Raw genomic sequence first — 18,657 nt, 5'->3', positions numbered from 1 at the left:
TTTGTATTGTATTTTTTTTTTATTTTGATTGCTCCGACCTCCCATTTTGGGCCATGTGACATGCAGTTCTTTCTTATTTCCTGTGATGTTATGTCCATGGGCATGTCAAAGCAGCAACAAAGGAAGTGACAGGGGAGCGTCGATGTAACTAGCTAGGTGGGAGGAGCTATAAACTAGCTGGGTGTTGTTAGGGTGGGGCTGGGGCAGAAAAAAGTGAAATGCATAATGGGAATGGTTGGATACAGGAACAGGAAGTGCTGCATACAGGATGTAATCTGCAGGGATTTGTTTATATGGTGAAAATGGGTCAGGAAAGATGAAAAAATAAAAAGTATGGGGAACATGTATATGAGGTAAGCAACTACATGAGCATATCTCTTAAAAGCTATGTACACCTTTGTGGGCAATTTTTTATATGATTGCATTTTAATCATTTTTGGCTAAAAAAAAATTGGTGTTAAAAATATTCCGCCGTTCTGTCTCAAAGGGTTAGATGTTTGCCCAGCTGTGTGAATCATACTTTCACTTTTTGTCGGCCATCTAATAAACCTTTTCTCTAAATTAGTAAAAGGTCATAAACACTTATTTAAACCACATTCTTATCAGTACGATAAGAATTTAGCTATAATTATTGTTTTAAGATCGGAGATAAGGAGCCGTCAGCTCAGCTGCCTGATGGAACAGAATAAAAATACAGAGGCTGCTACTAGAGAATCTTAAGGCTGTACAGAGAAAAGGGCTCAACATTTTTAATAAAGAACAATTGAAAAGATGATTTTTAGCCCAACATCAGCACATCGATATAATTAAAAATGTCCCTCAAGGTGTACATAGACTTTAAAAGACCATAGTAATCCCAGAAAACCCATTTATGCAGACAATACACAATAGATGCGTATTGGCCAAGCCCAACAAGTTCCACGGGATAAATTGACCATCTAATATGTATGGGGGTGCCTCAACAGATGTTAGGGGAGAGAGGATTTGGGCATGGGGCCAACATATGACATATCCTTTTCTCTGGGAGATAGGCTTATTCCTCTATTAAGAACACGTACTGAGCACCCGAAAGAGGGGTGAACTACATTGTGATGTCTTCTGATACATAAGTGATAATTTTACTGATATAGCCCATGGATTTCATGTCAATCATCCCACGCACGTGTTAACTACCTCACCTATCATTTATCCTTATATCTGAAGTCCTCATTATTTAAGGCTACGTCTACACGACGACATTTGTCGCGTGACAAATAGGGCACAACTACACGCAACATTTGTCGCGCGACATTTTGTTGCACTAATGTCGCGCGACAATATTTATAATGGCAGTCTATGGTGTCGCACTGCAACATACTGCGACGCAACAGTCGCAGAAAAATCCATTTCGAATGGATTTTCTGCGACTGCTGCGTCGCAGTCGCAGCATGTTTCATGTTGCAGTGCGACACCATAGACTGCCATTATAAAAATTGACGCGCAACAAATGTTGCAGTGTAGTTGTGCCCTATCTGTCGCGCGACAAATGTCATTGTGTAGACGTAGCCTAACAGAGCTCTGGTACTGTTTTTAGGCTCGTTCTCGGGGCCCCTACCAATGTTATCTTCTTTTTCAGCGATAATGTGTAAATGTGCTTTATTTTGCTATTGTCAGGGGAGCTCTTTTTCTCAATAGATTCCCTAAATTCATCTTGATCTTGTATTTAGAAATATAATTATATTAGGGCAGTTGGGAAAATTGTCTCAAACCGATCCTGCCCTGGGCTGTAGGTCGTCAGATACAGAAGCATCTGGAGACAAATTAATGAAAAGGCCACTGCTCCCAAATTAGTTTAAACATTTCTGTAATTGTATTTTACAATTGTGGTTTCTATTCACTTTATTATTAAACTATTTTGTTCTGCCTTTACGGCTATCTGTAGACCTAATGTGGTTTATGGTCTTCTACATTGCTCTTATTATTATGCTCCATGGTCCCATAGAGCAGTACTCACAAACGTCTCTTTTCCTCCTATGTAAGGACTAGATAGGTACATGAAGTGTATGAGGACTCAAATATATAAACTAATAAAGGTCTGCATGCAAAAGTCCTCAAGATCAGCCAGTTGGGACCACATTTTAATACTGAATATAGAACAGGTTTAGAAATATCATATTTTTACATTGTACTTGATTGGTTAGTGACTTGGAAATCCAGTTTGTGTGAATGGGCAAGGGTGGACTGGCCATATACTCTACAGGAATATTTCCCAGTGGGCCTATGCCTTGGGGGGCTGCCTGAGGCCTAACGATCTAATGCTCTCTGTGTTAATTAACCCTGGGAGCATCAGGCACTTATGTATGTGGCTGGTGGATACAGGTGCCCTCCTAAATTCAACTGTATCTCCATCGTCAGGGCAGTGATACAGTTGAATACTGGAGGAGGGTCCGGGATCCATGGCTCTCTGCCTTGCTGTTCATCATCATAGGCCACAGGGCACTATATGAGGCAGCGCAGAAAAGGAGCAGAGACGCAGTCTGGAAGAGACTTGGCCACTTGGGGAGCATGATACTTGGGGCACTATAAAGGTTATGACTAGGGGCTGTCCAGACAGGATAATGATGGTAAAGGTAGCTAGATGCTGTGGGCCACATCTCACCTCCTAATCCCCTACTCCATATCTTAATTGGAGATGACTGCATGAAGTGGAGGAAAGAATGTGACAGCTGGGGATGGCCACTACAGAAGGGCAACATTTGGGTAGTGCACTGTGGTATTTTGTTCTGCTAAGGCATTATTTTGTTCTGCACTATGGTATTGCTGACCTTGCCTACTTGTGTTGCCCTGCCTTCTGTCAATGTGCACCCTCTACAAAATGTGAAGCCAATTGTTTTTGGGGTTTTTGTTTCCAGGGTTACTTTAAGTTACTAGTCCACCACTGTGATTGGCTGTAAAAATCATTCTTTCTGCTGACTTTTCTAGACCCTAAATTTCTTTTTGGTTTGTAAGATTGTCTATCTCTTTAATTTTTAAGATGACTTGCCAAAGAAAAGACCATCCCAAATCTACAAACCCTCAGACCCGGAGACATTGGCTTACCTTGATTTTAGTGTATCTACAACTGGAATGCTTGCTGGGGTAAAGGTAGGTCCCGCTTTTTGTGTGACCCTATCCATTTCAACACTCTTTTTCAACTGAAAGTGACCAAGTGATCATCTGATCTGGCAGCTGAAATACCAGAAAGCTGATATCATGACTGTTGCAGTAGAAGCGCGGTATTACGTGCTGGCTATTTAATCAAATGGACAACCGTGTAATGCATGGCCGGATCAGGTCTGCCAGAGCAGAACAGCTTTTAGCCTCTGGCAAACAGAAGAGGGTCCTAAGCAGGGACCCCATTTATTTAGTCCATATAGTTTAATGGTTGAGGTATATAGAAAGGGCTTATCTTTATGAGATGACCACTTTAACCAATAATCTCACCTCTTGCTCAAGCACTTGTCAGATGTCTGTAAAAACAAAAAAAGATCATACCCCCCAATTACAGTATTGGGTGACAATATGAATAAGTGCCCGTCACTAGTTATGAGCGGGCAGGTTTTCCACTCCTTCTGAGTTAACAACTCACTTCTGGATGGTAGCCTGCTTTATATCTCACCTGTGACCACCCCTGAGTATTCCTGCTGAACTGCCCACCTGCAAACAAGTCCATTTTGGATGGCAGCATGGAGCCTAGCTACTTTTTAGTTAAAACGAACATGTCACATTGTATTCTACATGATACAGAGCAAGAGAAGTTGATCAGATTGATATGTAATTTTATGGAAGAAGTTTCATCCCTGATATTTCTGTGCTTAGGAGTCCAGTGGGCAGTCTAACTCATTGATTGAGGACCACCCCCTGGACTCCTAAGCTTAGAAAGAGCAGGGATTTGAATGAGTAAACTAAAGGTTATACTGAATCTTTTCCACAATACTATGTGTCAAGCTGCTCAGCTTTTCCTGTTCTGTATTAACGGAAAAGTCCAGCTCACTCCGTTGTAAAATCAACAACCTTTATTTGGTCATCTGGGTAAAGACAGTATAGGACACAAAATAAGCCAACGCGCTTTGGATCTTAAACAGTACAATCCTTCCTCATAACATGATACAAACACTAAAAGGCTATCTCCATTGCTGCAATTGGTGGATGGATCATCAAATAGGTAAGGTGACCTGCAAAATGTGGATCAGGACAATAAAAATGGAATAAACCACTATAACTACCACCATTTACAATATATAAAAACACAAAGAATAACAAATGGATACAAATTAGGAAAAAAACTGCTGATATAGTAATAGTGTAAGATACGGTCATATTTCCAATTCATTCCACAAGGAATGCACGTATTTCATTGAAAGTTTCAAAATGTTTTGTGATTTTTAAAAGTTTTCTCTTAAAGGGGCAGTTACTTATTTAATTCCCTGAACAATACATGTGCTGATATCTCCCCGTGGACTGTCGCAAAATGTATAGATGCAGCTGTTAGGTTACATCTCTTAATATGTGAAATATCCGACAAATGTTTTTCAATCCCGGTTTTGAGTTGTCCAGTTGTGCATCCCACATATTGCAGCAAACAAGAAGTGCTAACATATGCTTATGGCAAGTTATGGTATATCTGCAAGAATAAATATGTTCAAAGCAAATCATGAAACCAGTGTTCACTATGATGCCAAACATATTACAGCGTAGCCCTATGCTACATTCTTAGTGGACTAATAAGCTCACTTTTGGCTCGGACCATGAAATGTCTGACTCTGCTGTTTTTATATGACAGGTCCCGATAACACCAAAATGCTTGTTAAATATTACAACTTTTGGGAAAATAATTTCTGCAGAATGATTACAATGAAGTGTCTGTGATTTTGTCAAATGGCCTGTATTTACTCACTAGAAAATATTATATTGCGAATGGATCCAAGCGCGTTACAGATTGCCCTAACAAGCTGTAATTTCCAGTTCAAGCACAGTGTAGTAAAAATGTCCCTGTGCATCATAAAGATTTAATGGCACATACGCTGCAGCCAAGTCATCATTTTCGGTTCATTACGAGCATATTTAACATTTAAATAAAGCCTCGGTCTAGATTTATCACTTTGTCCGTTCTGTAATTTGCAGCAGTTGTAACTCTTGTGGTTCCAATGTAAGCCTATCTATGTGTAGTTTGTGATCACAGACACGTCCTCTAAAAGTAGACTAAATTCATAAGAGGGTCTAACTAATAACAACAAGAAAATAAATTAAATTAGAAAAAGCTAGCTAATTTAATTTTATAATTACAAGGGCTTGAGGGTATGTACACCAGTGCGTCTATAGTAAAAAAAAAATTTTGCGAGTAGGTGCATTTAAAAATGTCCTACCGTTTTGAGTAGACCTCTCCCAGGCAGACCTATGTGTATCCATGGTTGCAGACCACAGACAAACCATGTGTAGTCAGATCCTCCAATCTTGTTACTCCCTCATATTGCTACCTGTTGGTAGTGCTGCTATTCTACTAGTTATTAAATATATGTTCTAGTCTTCCTTACCGGTGATCCTGTATTCTCGGGATTGACTGGACGGTTTTGTCCCGGTTTGTGGATACTAATTCAGTTTCGGGATATTGACTTGGTTTTGTTGTCATTTTTACTGTCTTAGCCTGGACTTGGAATCTGTTTCTCTCTTCCAGATGTCCCATGCAGCCACTAGTGCCTTCTGTCGATCCATTAAACTTCAGTGTGAGCTCTATCCTTCCAGAGAGGTGGCTATTTGTCTGGATCCTTACTGTGGACTGGGCTTTGTCCTATGGTGCCTCTGTAGGTATGTTTTGGGAGTAGTCTGTCATTTGTTGTCTTTCTTTTTTTTGTAGGTGTCCATTGTAAACTTTCCAGAAATGTATGGTGCTATTGATGAAGAGTTTACCTTTACCTAGACAAAACAATAGTTGAATTGATCACCTATTCATGGCATACGTGATTAAAGGGGTTGTCCAATCAAAGACAACAGGCCCTGGGGTGCTCTGCTGGTCACCCCTGGTCCCGCTCCTGAAACTGCTGTAAAACTGTTAATTTTGCGAAGAGAAGCTGCAACAAGCCTGACCCTGCAGGAGAAACGTAGTGTGCAATGGTGATCATTCAGACATAGTTAACTTGAGAGACACTCCCTTACACAAAGCAACTCTCCATTCAAGCCCACGGGCGTCCCAAATGGAGAACCCCCCCCCCATGACATCCATATTCCCTAATAGGGTATATGTACATGTTTTGTCTAACCAGTGAGACCCCCGCTGATCAGTAGAATGTGGTACCCAAGTCGACCATCTCTTCCTACAGTGTGTGTGCAAGTTCTATCAATTTGGGGGCGTCCCAGAGTCCAGATCCCTACAGAATTAACATTTATCTCCTGTCTTGTGGGTAAAGGCTTATGACTTGAATACCATAAGGTACCTAGGTTTTACCTTCAGTTCTCCCCTTTATTATTTTTTACTACATACTTTCATGTGTTGTGCTAAGTACCCCATATAGTCCTTAGCCATGCTGGTCCCAGGTCACTGGTCTGTTGGAATGTAAAAACTTTTGAATCTACAGGAAGTTTTATTTTGCTGTGTGTCACTCCTGCAAGTGACCTGAAGGTGGTCCCTCGCTGTGAAGTGCCCTCTGAGTGACCGCTGTAGCATCCAGTCAGGCAGCCACTCCAGCTGTCACTCAGAGCATAGGGCAGGGTTGTGAAGCAGCTCAAAGCAGATAGCATTCTGGGCATTTGCAGGATCGGCACCTGATGGAATAAAGCTTCAGCTGTAAGCTGTGATACAGGTATGTTTACCAAACTAGCCCAGACCCCTTCTTAGAACGGTTGGCAGTTTTTCAGGGTATAAGCTGCTGACAGACTCTCATTAAAGGCGTTATCTACTTTGCACAATAGACATTTCAGATTCCAGATGTAATAAAGTGTCTCCACAGGGAGAATGAGAACTCACTCTACTCCTTTAGGCTCAGTTTAAACAAAAAGGGGTTGTTTAAACCCCTTTTTAAATCCTGGACATCCCCTTTCAAGTGAGTGTGTCACTCTCCTTCAAGTAACCCGGGTACCTTAAAAAACTGAAAATCTAAAGCCAAAAAACATTTTGGTGTGAAAAATATGCTGTGTAAGTTAACCTAAGCAAAATCTGCATGAGATGTTAATGTGGATTAGACTGCATTGGCTACAGATTTCATCCTCTATATTGGCTTAGGCAGAGTGCTGAATCTCTTCCTGTACTCGAGGTATTCCATGGTAAGGAGACTTATTGGCAATGCTCCTGAGGAAATGAATATGCAAACAAGTATCTCTCAAGAAAGAGAACCTTCTAACCAGCACCACCTATTGCAAGTGGCTCCAAGATCTGCCTTTCCAACAAGCCTTGGGATTTGACAAGGGAATATAACCAAGCCAGATATCCGACGTATATGGTTGTTTCAGGGTGCTTGACCCTTATCAGTTTGGAGTAGTATTCTAGCTGGCTGGGTGCAATGCCTTGAATGCGGCTTTGGCAGGGTGCTAGATCTCCTTAAAGCATTGGCAATAAGTCTCCATACTATGGAATACTTCCAGTAAGTCTCCATTCAGGACTGGTCTCTTTAAGAAGAGTCCTAATCTGCATTCAAGACACCGCACTCAGCCAGCCAGAATCCTGCTCTGTACTGATGAGGGGCAAGCACCCCAAAACGGAGGTATATCTGGCTTGGCAATATCCCCTTGTCAAATCCCAAGACGTATTGGAAAGTTGGATCTTGACACATAGGTAGCCACTTCCAATAAGTGGAGCTGGTCAAATGTCTTGGGAGATTCTTTGTATTTCTTCTACATTGCAGAGGTCGAAATCTGTGGAGGAGATCTGCAGCATATATCGAGATGCTGCGGATTTAAAATCTGCACCGCATGCCATCTTCTATGTGGATTCTGTTGCAGAAATTTTCATCCAGTTTGCTGCTTATGCATACACTGTGGGTTTTCCACATGCAGTTAGGCTGTGGAAAATCCAGACGTGGCCGTACCTTTAGGTTACCTGCAACAGTTGTGAATTTGTGCATGTTTCCGCACCAGCAGACTGCATTGTATTATGCTGAGGTTTTTCCTCACGAAAATCCGCCCTAATCTGCACGTCATAGGCAGCCTCCGTGTCTCTTATGATGTGCAGCATTATTTACTGTATTTTTAGGCAAAGTCTAAAACGAAAAGAAATCAGAGGCATTTTGTGCAGATGTGTCATACAGTGTGAATGCAAAATCTTATTTTCAAATTCATGTCTTGAGCACTGTTTATTACAGTCTGGTGTCTGAGAGATTAAAAACCACCATAGATTAGTGCCATAAAATAGTACGTAAGGTTTAATCGCTATGTACAGGTCATAGGAGTTTGCAGAGTCAGCAGTGTTCATGTCATAAAATGCTGCAGCCTGACTCCCAGTGCATGCTAATACGTCTCATGTCTTTACAGCGTATATTCAGGACACCAGTCTATTCTGATTCCTCCCTCAGAGCTGGAGATCAATCCTGCCTTGTGGCTTCTCGCTGTGAGTCAGTACAAAGTGAGAGACACATTTTGTTCCTACTCTGTAATGGAGCTTTGTACCAAGGGACTTGGCTTGCAGACTGAATCCCTAAAGGTAACTAATGCATTTTGCCCTGAGGTATATTGTTTATCTCTCGACTTCAGAAAGAAAAATTAAAGCTTGTCGTATTTTATGGGAAGATGCACTCATTTTACATTTGTTGGTCTTTATTATTCCTGGGATAGAATCTTTCATTGACTTCAGAGGTGAATCCAGGGGGTGAATATAGCTGTAATATGTAATGGAAATATAGTGCTTATATAGTAACATATATATATATATATATCAACATAGGCAGTAGTGTATCTATAATAGCACCACAGTACTTCACTTCAGCAGTTGACATATCTAATAGCATTAGTGTGAATATATAATAGCATCAACCAGTTCATACATGATATCCTTGGCAGTAGTCGGGTAGTGAATGAGGCTGAATCTCTGACCGGCACAGCCACACCTTTGTGTACGGCACTGTGCCTCATACTGCAGGCCATGACTGTTCTGCTGTTTGGTGGGAGTCTGACTCCCAATGTTCCTGCATTGATGGCCTAATAGTCCGTTTAATGTGGCCATACACATTACATAGAAGCAGGTTGATGGTTGACCAGCAGTTGAACAAACTAACATTTGGAGAACGTTCGTTACGCAGACACGGCCATACACGTTGTAGTCCATATTGGCCATTATAGTTGTTCAAATTGACCATACACATTCAGTAAAAGTGGGCGGTAGACTAAAGATCTTATGTCCATGAAGCAACTTTCTTAACAGAAGATATTATCTCTGACTATCGTGCTAAGAGTTCAAACATGGCCGACTTCTTTTCAGATGATGATGGTATGTCATTGGCCGGCTAAAACAATTTTGCAATTTCACACAACAATCAAACATTTTGGTTGAAATTGTCCATTTCGATCAGCTATAGACTGAGTATGGCCACCTTAAATCTGTGTTCGCATTATAAAGAATAAAGTGGAAAAAGCAGTCAGCTACTTTTGTGGGCACACTTGTCTTTCATCAGTGGCTAATAAGTCCCACAAGTTAGAGGATAGAAAAGGCACAGTAGGTTTTGGAAAAGACAGATTCTTCAGCTCAAAGGGGCTGCCTGTTTAATACTGATGACCTATCCTCAGGAAAGGTGATCAATATCTGATCAGTGGTGGACCGACTCTTGGAACCCCTGCTGATCAGCTGTTTAAATAGGCAGCGGCACTCCAGTGAGTGCTCTGGCCTTTCTCTAAGCCAATGACGTCATGTTCATCCCTTTGGCGCTGCTCAGTCACCTTCAAGTGAATGGGGCCGAGCTGCAGCACGAAGCACAGCCTCTATACAATGTACGGCGTTGTGCTTGGTGAGCTGCGAGGAGGACGCAATGCTCACCAGAGCTCCACAGCCTTCTTAGATAGCTGATCAGCCGGGGTGTCAGGTGTCGGACCCCACTTATCAAATATTGATGATCTGTCCTAAGGATAGGTCTTCAGTTTTAAACACCCAAAAAAAAAACTTTAATCTCAATGATTTCTGGAAGCTGTTTTCATGTATCCAGCAGTGAAGAGAATTGGGAGGTAGCTGCACACCTCCATAACTGCTGTGGGAATGTCTGTATAACTCATTAGGATCAGTCTTACATGAATAATAAGTATTTCAATGAAAGGAGCGGCAGAGCTCCCGATCCACCACAGATATGTTATTCTGTAGCACTGCCAGTCCACATCACTTATTTGGCAGTCCTAGTGGGGGGATTAAGCACCACGTTGTTTTTATGTTCCTGCAACCTTTCGTTTTTATGAAGTGTTTCTCCGTTTTTGTCTGATTTCTGGTTATTCGCTAAGCCAGATCATTCCCACGTTTTATTATACCGAGCAGACCTGGGTCCAGTTGGCTCAATTCTTCAGTTTCCTCTTTAATAGTCGTGTATAGATGTGAACAAGTTATGTTGACCCCTGGTTTACCTTTTTAAATCTTTCAATTCTGATCTTTAAAATCCTTGAGAAGCCTTCTGAAGAGACCATCTGATGTAAGAGTCCTGTATTCGTGGGGTCATCCTTGTATACTAATTCTTAGAGAATGAATAAATGCAGGTGTGCAGTGTGAACAAAGCCTGGCAGAGGTGGACACCTTCAAAGTCCTAACTGTCTCCTGATCGCCTTCCATATAATTAGTAATATAGGTTAAAATGACACAAGTCCATCAAGTTCAACTGATAATCCTATAATGTTGATCCAGAGAAAGACGAAAAGCCCATATAACGTTGTTGCCAGTTGCCCCCTATTGGTGGACAAATTTCTTCTCAACTTCAATTATAAAAGCCAGAAAAATCCCTGTAGCAAGCACCTATCCACAGTAATCTAGTATATATAACTTGCAGTATTATATCTTTCAAGGACGATACCCAGAAGCTCAGAACACTTTTACTGATTTGATCTGCCACGTAGCGCTGCGGAGTTCAGCATGTCAGTACCGTAAAAGTACTGACTGCCATCTTAGAAGAGACAGCTGAAATCAGCGGGTCTGTTACTACACTATGCTGCCCTCAGTACAGGTGACAGGTTCCCTTTAAACCTCCCCACATCTAATTAGTTTGAAAGCTATTGATACAAACCAGGAATACCCCTTTAAACTTTAAGCAGGGCGTTTATCAGTGCTGGCATCATTTTTGGAATATATGTCTCTAAATGAGACTTTTGGCAAGTGGTAGTAAACCCATACCATAAGAAGGCTTGCTTTATCATCTAGGATTCCAGGCAATTTAAAGAGATCATGTGAACATGGCACACTGCTTCCCTTCTCTAAGAAAAACTGTCCCTAGACATGAAGGGTCGCCCAGAAGATTTCCAGTCTCCTTCTTGTTCTATGTATTTGCGGAAGCATACGTTAATCATTTGTCATTTTGGTTTTCAGGCAAGGGGCTTGGACCTCTCTAGAGTACGAACATGCGTGGTAGTGGCTGAGGAGCGCCCTCGTATCTCTCTAACACAATCATTCTCCAAATTATTTAAAGACCTTGGTCTGCACCCAAGGGCCGTAAGCACATCATTTGGCTGCCGTGTTAACCTAGCCATATGTTTACAGGTAAAGTATATATTATTGTTATTGAACGCTGTGATCTGACACAATATCTAGTTTTTTTTTTTTAGCCTTCCTTTTAGTTAAGCACAAGATGTTACTTACCAAGTCTCTATGATTATCTTCACCTTCCAGTACATTTGATTAGGGATATCGCACAAACTCAAGCTGCCACTGCTGTCCTTATTACTGGGCATCTATGATTAGGAATTTCCTTTTTCAAAAATATATATTCCATGAGCACCTGAACTGTATGTGTACTGTTTTTACCTCCTGATGGTAGTGTCTACAATGTTAAAACTGCTCTAATCTGGTTATGTGGAATGGAGAGACAGGAGTAAGCTTCAATCTCAAACCATCGGTGGTAGCTTATCACCAAGTATTGGGCATATTGAATTTCACTATGCCTGCTCCTTCTTTCCAGCGACCCCATGGAGGTATGGTCAGCCAGTCCCTCCAAAATCAATGGCATCACCTGAATTTGCAAACAGGCACCTTTAGGTTCTTGCAAAAAACAAAGAAAGAGTGCAATGGGTAGGACTGCAAAGAAGCAGGGCATCAGATGCTAAATGGGTGCTCACCCTAGTGAGTTGTGAAAGAGGTACAACGCTCTCGAAGGCATTAAGAAGTGTCCACTACAGGCTGCTGTGCTCGCTGGCTTCAGTCCCAAGGTTGGGCCTGATAATGGAAGTAGCAAGATGATGAAAGTGCAGCAGCTCTGCTCTTAACAGTGGCACAAGAAGAGTGTATAAACCAGTTTTATTGATATAGGAACAATGCGTTTTGGGGCCGAAAGGTCCCCTTCGTCAGGTTCAATTCAAGGAAACCTTGTTCGCCCACAAAATGCGTTGTTCCTACTTCAGTAAACCTGATTGATACGCTCTTTTAGTCCCACTGATATGAGCAGCGCCACACACTTCCGTAATCTTGCCACACTTAGATCCTTTGCCTTACAATTCATGCTGCACTCTTTCTGTAACCTTCCTAATCTGCACCTCCCACTTTAATGACATTTTGGTTAATTTTTTTAATGTAGACTACTGAGACCAGTGCAAAAATTACATGTTCTACGTAATCTACAAAATCACTAAGAAAGATGAAGCAACAGAGCCGCTGAGGTCTCTGCACAGTCCGATATCACTATAAGTGCCCAGTGGCTCATACTGTTAAATATCTTCAACCTGAGGTCTTAGCACTAGAAATGGAGCGGCTTATTAACGTGAACATCCCAGTGTGTGTTCATGTTAAAACATAGTCCAAAAATGACCTAACATAAGTGGAGCTAAACCAAGAACAATATCAATCAGACGTCACGTTATAATAAAAAAAAAAAATTATTTCCAAAAAATAGAAGAAAATGGTTCAAAATATCACTTCTGCCGAGAAAGGATTTTATGTTCTGACGTAAGCCAATCTATTGTCTGAGAGGATGGATGGAAAATCACCAAAACTTGGTCATTGAAGCGATCAACTGCTGACCAGTTAGAACCATCCTTGAAAATACTGTCAAATTATAAGAAAAGGTCCCCAAAAATATGTTTGACAGTGTTCCCCTCATTCATAAACAGTAACATTGCTGTTAACATTTGTGGTAAAATCCTGGCTTTTCGACATCATCCAGATCTGCAGTAGGTTAATTAATGTCCAGCTATTCTAATGATGGCTGAAATCTGTCCTCCTCCATAATGAAGTGTTGGGTCCTCTTTCATGTACCTGCAGTAGCCCTGGAAATGACTCTGCGGGGTGTTTTTAGATCTATGCTTAGTGCAGCTGTTGTAAGTTCCCATCCCTTATGGTGCTGACATGGCCGTGAAACGTGCGGGCTCTTTGTAGACGATGCTGTCATTATGTACTCCAGGGCTTAGGATATTGGGAGCATTTCTATGTCACAAGCTGTTTATTACACTGGTTAGGGCTCGCCATCTGTCTTGTTCTGGCTTCAGACATCTTGCTTATATAATATTACAGTATCCGTTTCCACAGATGTATTTTACTTTTACCTGTCTGGAGTAAAGTGCTTACCCTGTGAAAGGAAGAGACTAGTTTTTCTGTCTTCACATGCCACCTTTTATAAAATGGGGAATGGGTGACCTAACGTACAACGTAATTTTAGGGATCGATCGAGCTGCAGATGTCATGACTGCCGTCCCATTCAGGTGTCTTAGTCTTCTACTACTTTTACCATTTTACTAGTGGATACTTCTCCAAAACATCCACTTTTTTATCTGCAATGTTTTGTTATAAATACAGCTACAGTGGCATGCAAAAGTTTGGGCACCCCTCGTCAAAATTACTGTTAGGCTTCGTTCACATCACCATTCAGCCTTTCCGCTCTCCTGCTCCGTTTAGGAGCAGGAGAACAGAAAGGACGGATTCAGCACATAACTGAGCCGAATGGATCCTAAGGACCCCATAGACTATAATAAGGTCCCTTAGGTTTCTGCTCAGAACATGATTTTTGAGCAGAGTCAAAAGTTGTGCATGCAGGACTTTTGTCTCCGCTTCAAAAATCTTCCTCTGAGCGGAAACCTTACGGGACCCCATTATAGTCTATGGGGTCCTTAGGATCCATTTGGCTCCAAAATGGAGCAGGAGAATGAAAAGGCTGAACTGTGATGTGAACGAAGCCTTACTGTGAACAGTTAAGCAAGTTGAAGATGAAATGATCTCCAAAAGACATAAAGTTAAAGATGACACATTTCCTCTGTATTTTAAGCAAAAAAATAATTTTATTTTCATCTTTTACATTTTCAAAATACCAAAAAAGAAAAGGGCCGAATCAAAAGTTTGGAAACCCTGCATGGTTGGTACCTAGTAGCACCCGCTTTGGCAAGTATCACAGCTTGTAAACGCTTTTTGTAGCCAGCCAAGAGTCTTTCAATTCTTGTTTGAGGGATTTTCATCCATTCTTCCTTGCAAAAGTCTTCTATGAGAGTCCTGGGCCGTCTTGCATGCACTGCTCTTTTGAGGGTTAACCACAGATTTTCAGTGATGCTCAGATCAGTGGACTGTGAGGACCAAGGTAAAACCCTCAGCTTGCACCTTTTGAGGTAGTTTTGGGTTTCACATTTCCTTGCAAAAGTTTTTTAGTTCTGTGAGATTTCTGGGCTCTCTTGCATGCACTGCTCTTTTGAGGTCTATCCACAGATTTTCAATGGTTTTCAGATCAGGGGACTGTAAGGGCCATGGTAAAACCTTCAGCTTGTGTCTTTTGAGGTAGTGTTGTGGATTTTGAGGTGTGTTTAGGAACATTATCCATTTTCAACCTTTCAACTTCAACTTCTTTACAGTTTTGCTTCCAGAATTTTCCTAAATTTTATTCAATCCATTCTTCTTTCTACTTGTGAAATGTTCCCTGTGTCATTAGCTGCTACACTACCCCAAAGCATGATTGATTCACCCCATGCTTAATGGTTGGAGAGGTGTTCTTTTCATGAAATTCTGTTCCCTTTTTTTCTCCAAACATACCTTTGCTCATTGTGGACAAAGAGTTCTATTTTAACCTCATCGGTCCACAGGACTTGTTTCCAAAATGCATCAGAATTGTTTAGATGTTCTTTTGCAAACTTCTGATGCACAATTTTTTGGTGAGGACGCAGGAGACATTTTCTTCTGATGACTCTTTCTATAAAGGCCATATTTGTGCAGGTGTATGACAACTCCAGAGTCTGCTAAATCTTCCTGAAGATCTTTTGCAGTCAAGCGGGGGTTCTAATTTGCCTTTCTAGCAATCCTATGAGCAGCTGTCTCTAAAAATATTCTTAGTTTTCCATACCTTCTCTTGACCTCCACTGTTCTTGATAACTGCCATTTCTTAATTACATTTAAAACTGAGGAAGTGGCGACTCAAAACTGCCTCAAAAGGCGCAAGCTGAAGGTTTTACCTTGGCCCTCACGGTACACTATGAGCGTGACTGAAAATCTGTGGTTAACCCTCAAAAGAGCAGAAATCTCACAAAACTGGAAGACTTTTGCAAGGAAGAATGGATGAAAATCCCTAAAAAAGGATTCATGGCTGGCTACAAAAATGTTTACAATCTGTGATACTTGCCAAAGGGGGTGCTGCTAGGTACTAACCATGCAGAGTGCCCAAACTTTTGCTTTGGGCCTCTCCTAGGATCAATGGGGGCATTGCCCTTACATTTAGAGGCTCGGCTCTCTCTGCATCTACCACGCCGTCTGCGCCTTGACAGGGCCAGGTCTGATGATGTTTTTACTGCCTGCTCTGTCAATCAAAGTGCAGAGGTTGTGCCAGGTGCAGAGAGCGCAGAGCCTCTAGGTGTAAGGGTAACGCCCGTTGCTCATTTGCATATAATAAAACATAATTTTTCTCAGCAATGCCGGCACATATGTACATGGGACCAACACAGATGCCTCCAGCTGCCAAGCGCACATGTAACAGGTCAGCCAGTGTTAGGCTACATGCACACGACCGTGCCATTTTTTGCAGTCCGCAAACCGCGGATCCGCAAAAAACGGAAGCCGTCCGTGTGCCTTCCGCAATTTGCGGAAAGGAACGGGCGGCCCATTGTAGACATGCCTATTCTTGTCCGCAAAACGGACAAGAATAGGACATGCTATATTTTTTTGGAGTGCTGTCCGCATCTTTTGCGGCCCCATTGAAGTCAATGGGTCCGCATCCGAGCCGCAAAAACGGCGGCTAGGATGCGGACCCAAACAACGGCCGTGTGCATGAGGCCTTAAGTGTTTGTTTTTTACGGTTTAGGGGGAATATAATGATATTGTAGTCACTATTACCTAGTGTTTTACAAACAGTAACATTCCCAACAAGCTCCACATTGTGATAAATTACCAGATCCATCACCGCATTGCCCCTAGTGGGAGCTTCTACAAACTGGACCATTATGTGGTCCTGCAGCAAGTTGACGGATTTTCTCCCCTTTAGGCCCCTTTCACACGAGCGAGTATTCCGCGCGGATGCGATGCGGGAGGTGAACGCATTGCACCCGCACTGAATACCGACCCATTCATTTCTATGGGGCTGTTCACATGAGCGGTGATTTTCACGCATCACTTATGCGTTGCGTGAAAATCGCAGCATGTTCTATATTCTGCGTTTTTCACGCTACGCAGGCCCCATAGAAGTTAATGGGGTTGCGTGAAAATCGCAAGCATCCGCAAGCAAGTGCGGATGCGGTGCGATTTTCACGCACGGTTGCTAGGAGACGATCGGGATGGAGACCCGATCATTATTATTTTCCCTTATAACATGGTTATAAGGGAAAATAATAGCATTCTGAATACAGAATGCAAAGTAAAATAGCACTGGAGGGGTTAAAAAAAATTAAAAAATAATTTAACTCACCTTAATCCACTTGCTCGCGTAGCCCGGCATCTCCTTGTGTCTCCTTTGTTGAAAGACCTGTGGTGAGCATTAATTATAGTTCAAGGACCTGTGATGACGTCACTCCGGTCATCACATGGTACGTCACATGATCTTTTACCATAGTGAATCACCATGGTAAAAGATCATGTGACGTACCATGTGATGACCGGAGTGACGTCATCACAGGTCCTTGAACTATAATTAATGCTCACCACAGGTCTTTCAACAAAGGAGACACAAGGAGATGCCGGGCTACGCGAGCAAGTGGATTAGGGTGAGTTAAATTATTTTTTAATTTTTTTTAACCCCTCCAGTGCTATTTTACTTTGCATTCTGTATTCAGAATGCTATTATTTTCCCTTATAACCATGTTATAAGGGAAAATAATACTATTTACAGAACACCGATCCCAAGCCCGAACTTCTGTGAAGAAGTTCGGGTTTGGGTACCAAACACGCACGATTTTTCTCACGCGAGTGCAAAACGCATTACAATGTTTTGCACTCGCGCGGAAAAATCGCGGGTGTTCCCACAACGCACCCGCACATTTTTCCGCAACGCCCGTGTGAAAGAGGCCTTAGAGTTGAGCCAGAACCATTACCCAAGTCAATAACTGGGAACGTTAACATTTCCCATTCTGACTAATGTATCAGCCTGTTTGGTTAGACAGCTTAACTTCTATCTCCTCTGTGATGGTAGGGGGTCTATAGATCACACCAAGGATTATTTTTTTCTGTATTTATTCCCCTTTGTAATTCCACCCATAAGGTTTCAACCAATCGACATAATCATCACTGACAGTTGCCTCCTTCACACTCGCCTTCATATCGCTCCTCACGTACAGGCACACGCCACTGGCTTTTCCATTATCCCTGTCTTTCCCGCACCAATCAGACAATGGTGGCATATCCTAGCGATATGCCCCCATTGTCTGAGATAGCACAACCCCTTTAAACCCGCATTATAGTGGCAGAATATTACAGCCATATACATAATAACACCAAAAATGTGCAGTGTCCAAATAATACTGCCATATAAAGCCCACATGATACTACCATTCACATCCTAAATAAGACCAACATACAGCACAAAATAATCCTGAGTGGTTTTAGTTTGCTATTTAGGTTCCCATACAATAGGACATAGTTTTAAATTAGAGGGGCAAAGGTTTAAAAGTAATATCAGGAAGTATTACTTTACTGAGAGAGTAGTGGATGCATGGAATAGCCTTCCTGCAGAAGTGGTAGCTGCAAATACAGTGAAGGGGTTTAAGCATGCATGGGATAGGCATAAGGCCATCCTTCATATAAGATAGGGCTATTCATAGTATTCAGTATATTGGGCAGACTAGATGGGCCAAATGGTTCTTATCTGCCGGCACATTCTATGTTTCTATTAGCGAGACCCCCATGGAAAATATAGGCCCTGGTTAAAAGGCCAGTTTACTACCCGTTAAACTGTTCCAGCTCACAAGGGCACCATATTGTGGGACACAGAGTGCCTACAGGTCTGTAATATGGAGCCAGAGGAACTACAGTACGTGTGACCCATTATAGGGCTCTATCCTTCTCTATCCAACCGTCGTGAAGATTGTATGTGCTTCCATTGGTCTCTAGGACATGAGTCCTCTTCTCATGCCTTCAGTTTTCCA

At 41.9% G+C, this 18,657-nt stretch overlaps 1 protein-coding gene across 7 annotated transcripts in view; it reads left to right on the top strand.

The window, feature by feature from the left end:
• The window catches only part of DIP2C (disco interacting protein 2 homolog C), a 442,508-nt gene that overhangs the window by 373,075 nt on the left and 50,776 nt on the right, over positions 1–18,657 (top strand). For all 7 annotated transcript variants that reach the window (XM_040434209.1, XM_040434208.1, XM_040434211.1 and 4 more), the window contains 4 exons: positions 3,014–3,123; positions 5,693–5,823; positions 8,479–8,647; positions 11,495–11,665. In XM_040434209.1, the coding sequence (XP_040290143.1) occupies positions 3,014–3,123; positions 5,693–5,823; positions 8,479–8,647; positions 11,495–11,665 (581 nt within the window). The remainder of the gene's footprint in view (positions 1–3,013; positions 3,124–5,692; positions 5,824–8,478; positions 8,648–11,494; positions 11,666–18,657) is intronic.

Source organism: Bufo bufo, chromosome 5 (assembly GCF_905171765.1).
Source record: "Bufo bufo chromosome 5, aBufBuf1.1, whole genome shotgun sequence".
Classification (NCBI taxonomy): domain Eukaryota; kingdom Metazoa; phylum Chordata; class Amphibia; order Anura; family Bufonidae; genus Bufo; species Bufo bufo.
This window is presented reverse-complemented; position numbering and strand designations above follow the sequence as displayed.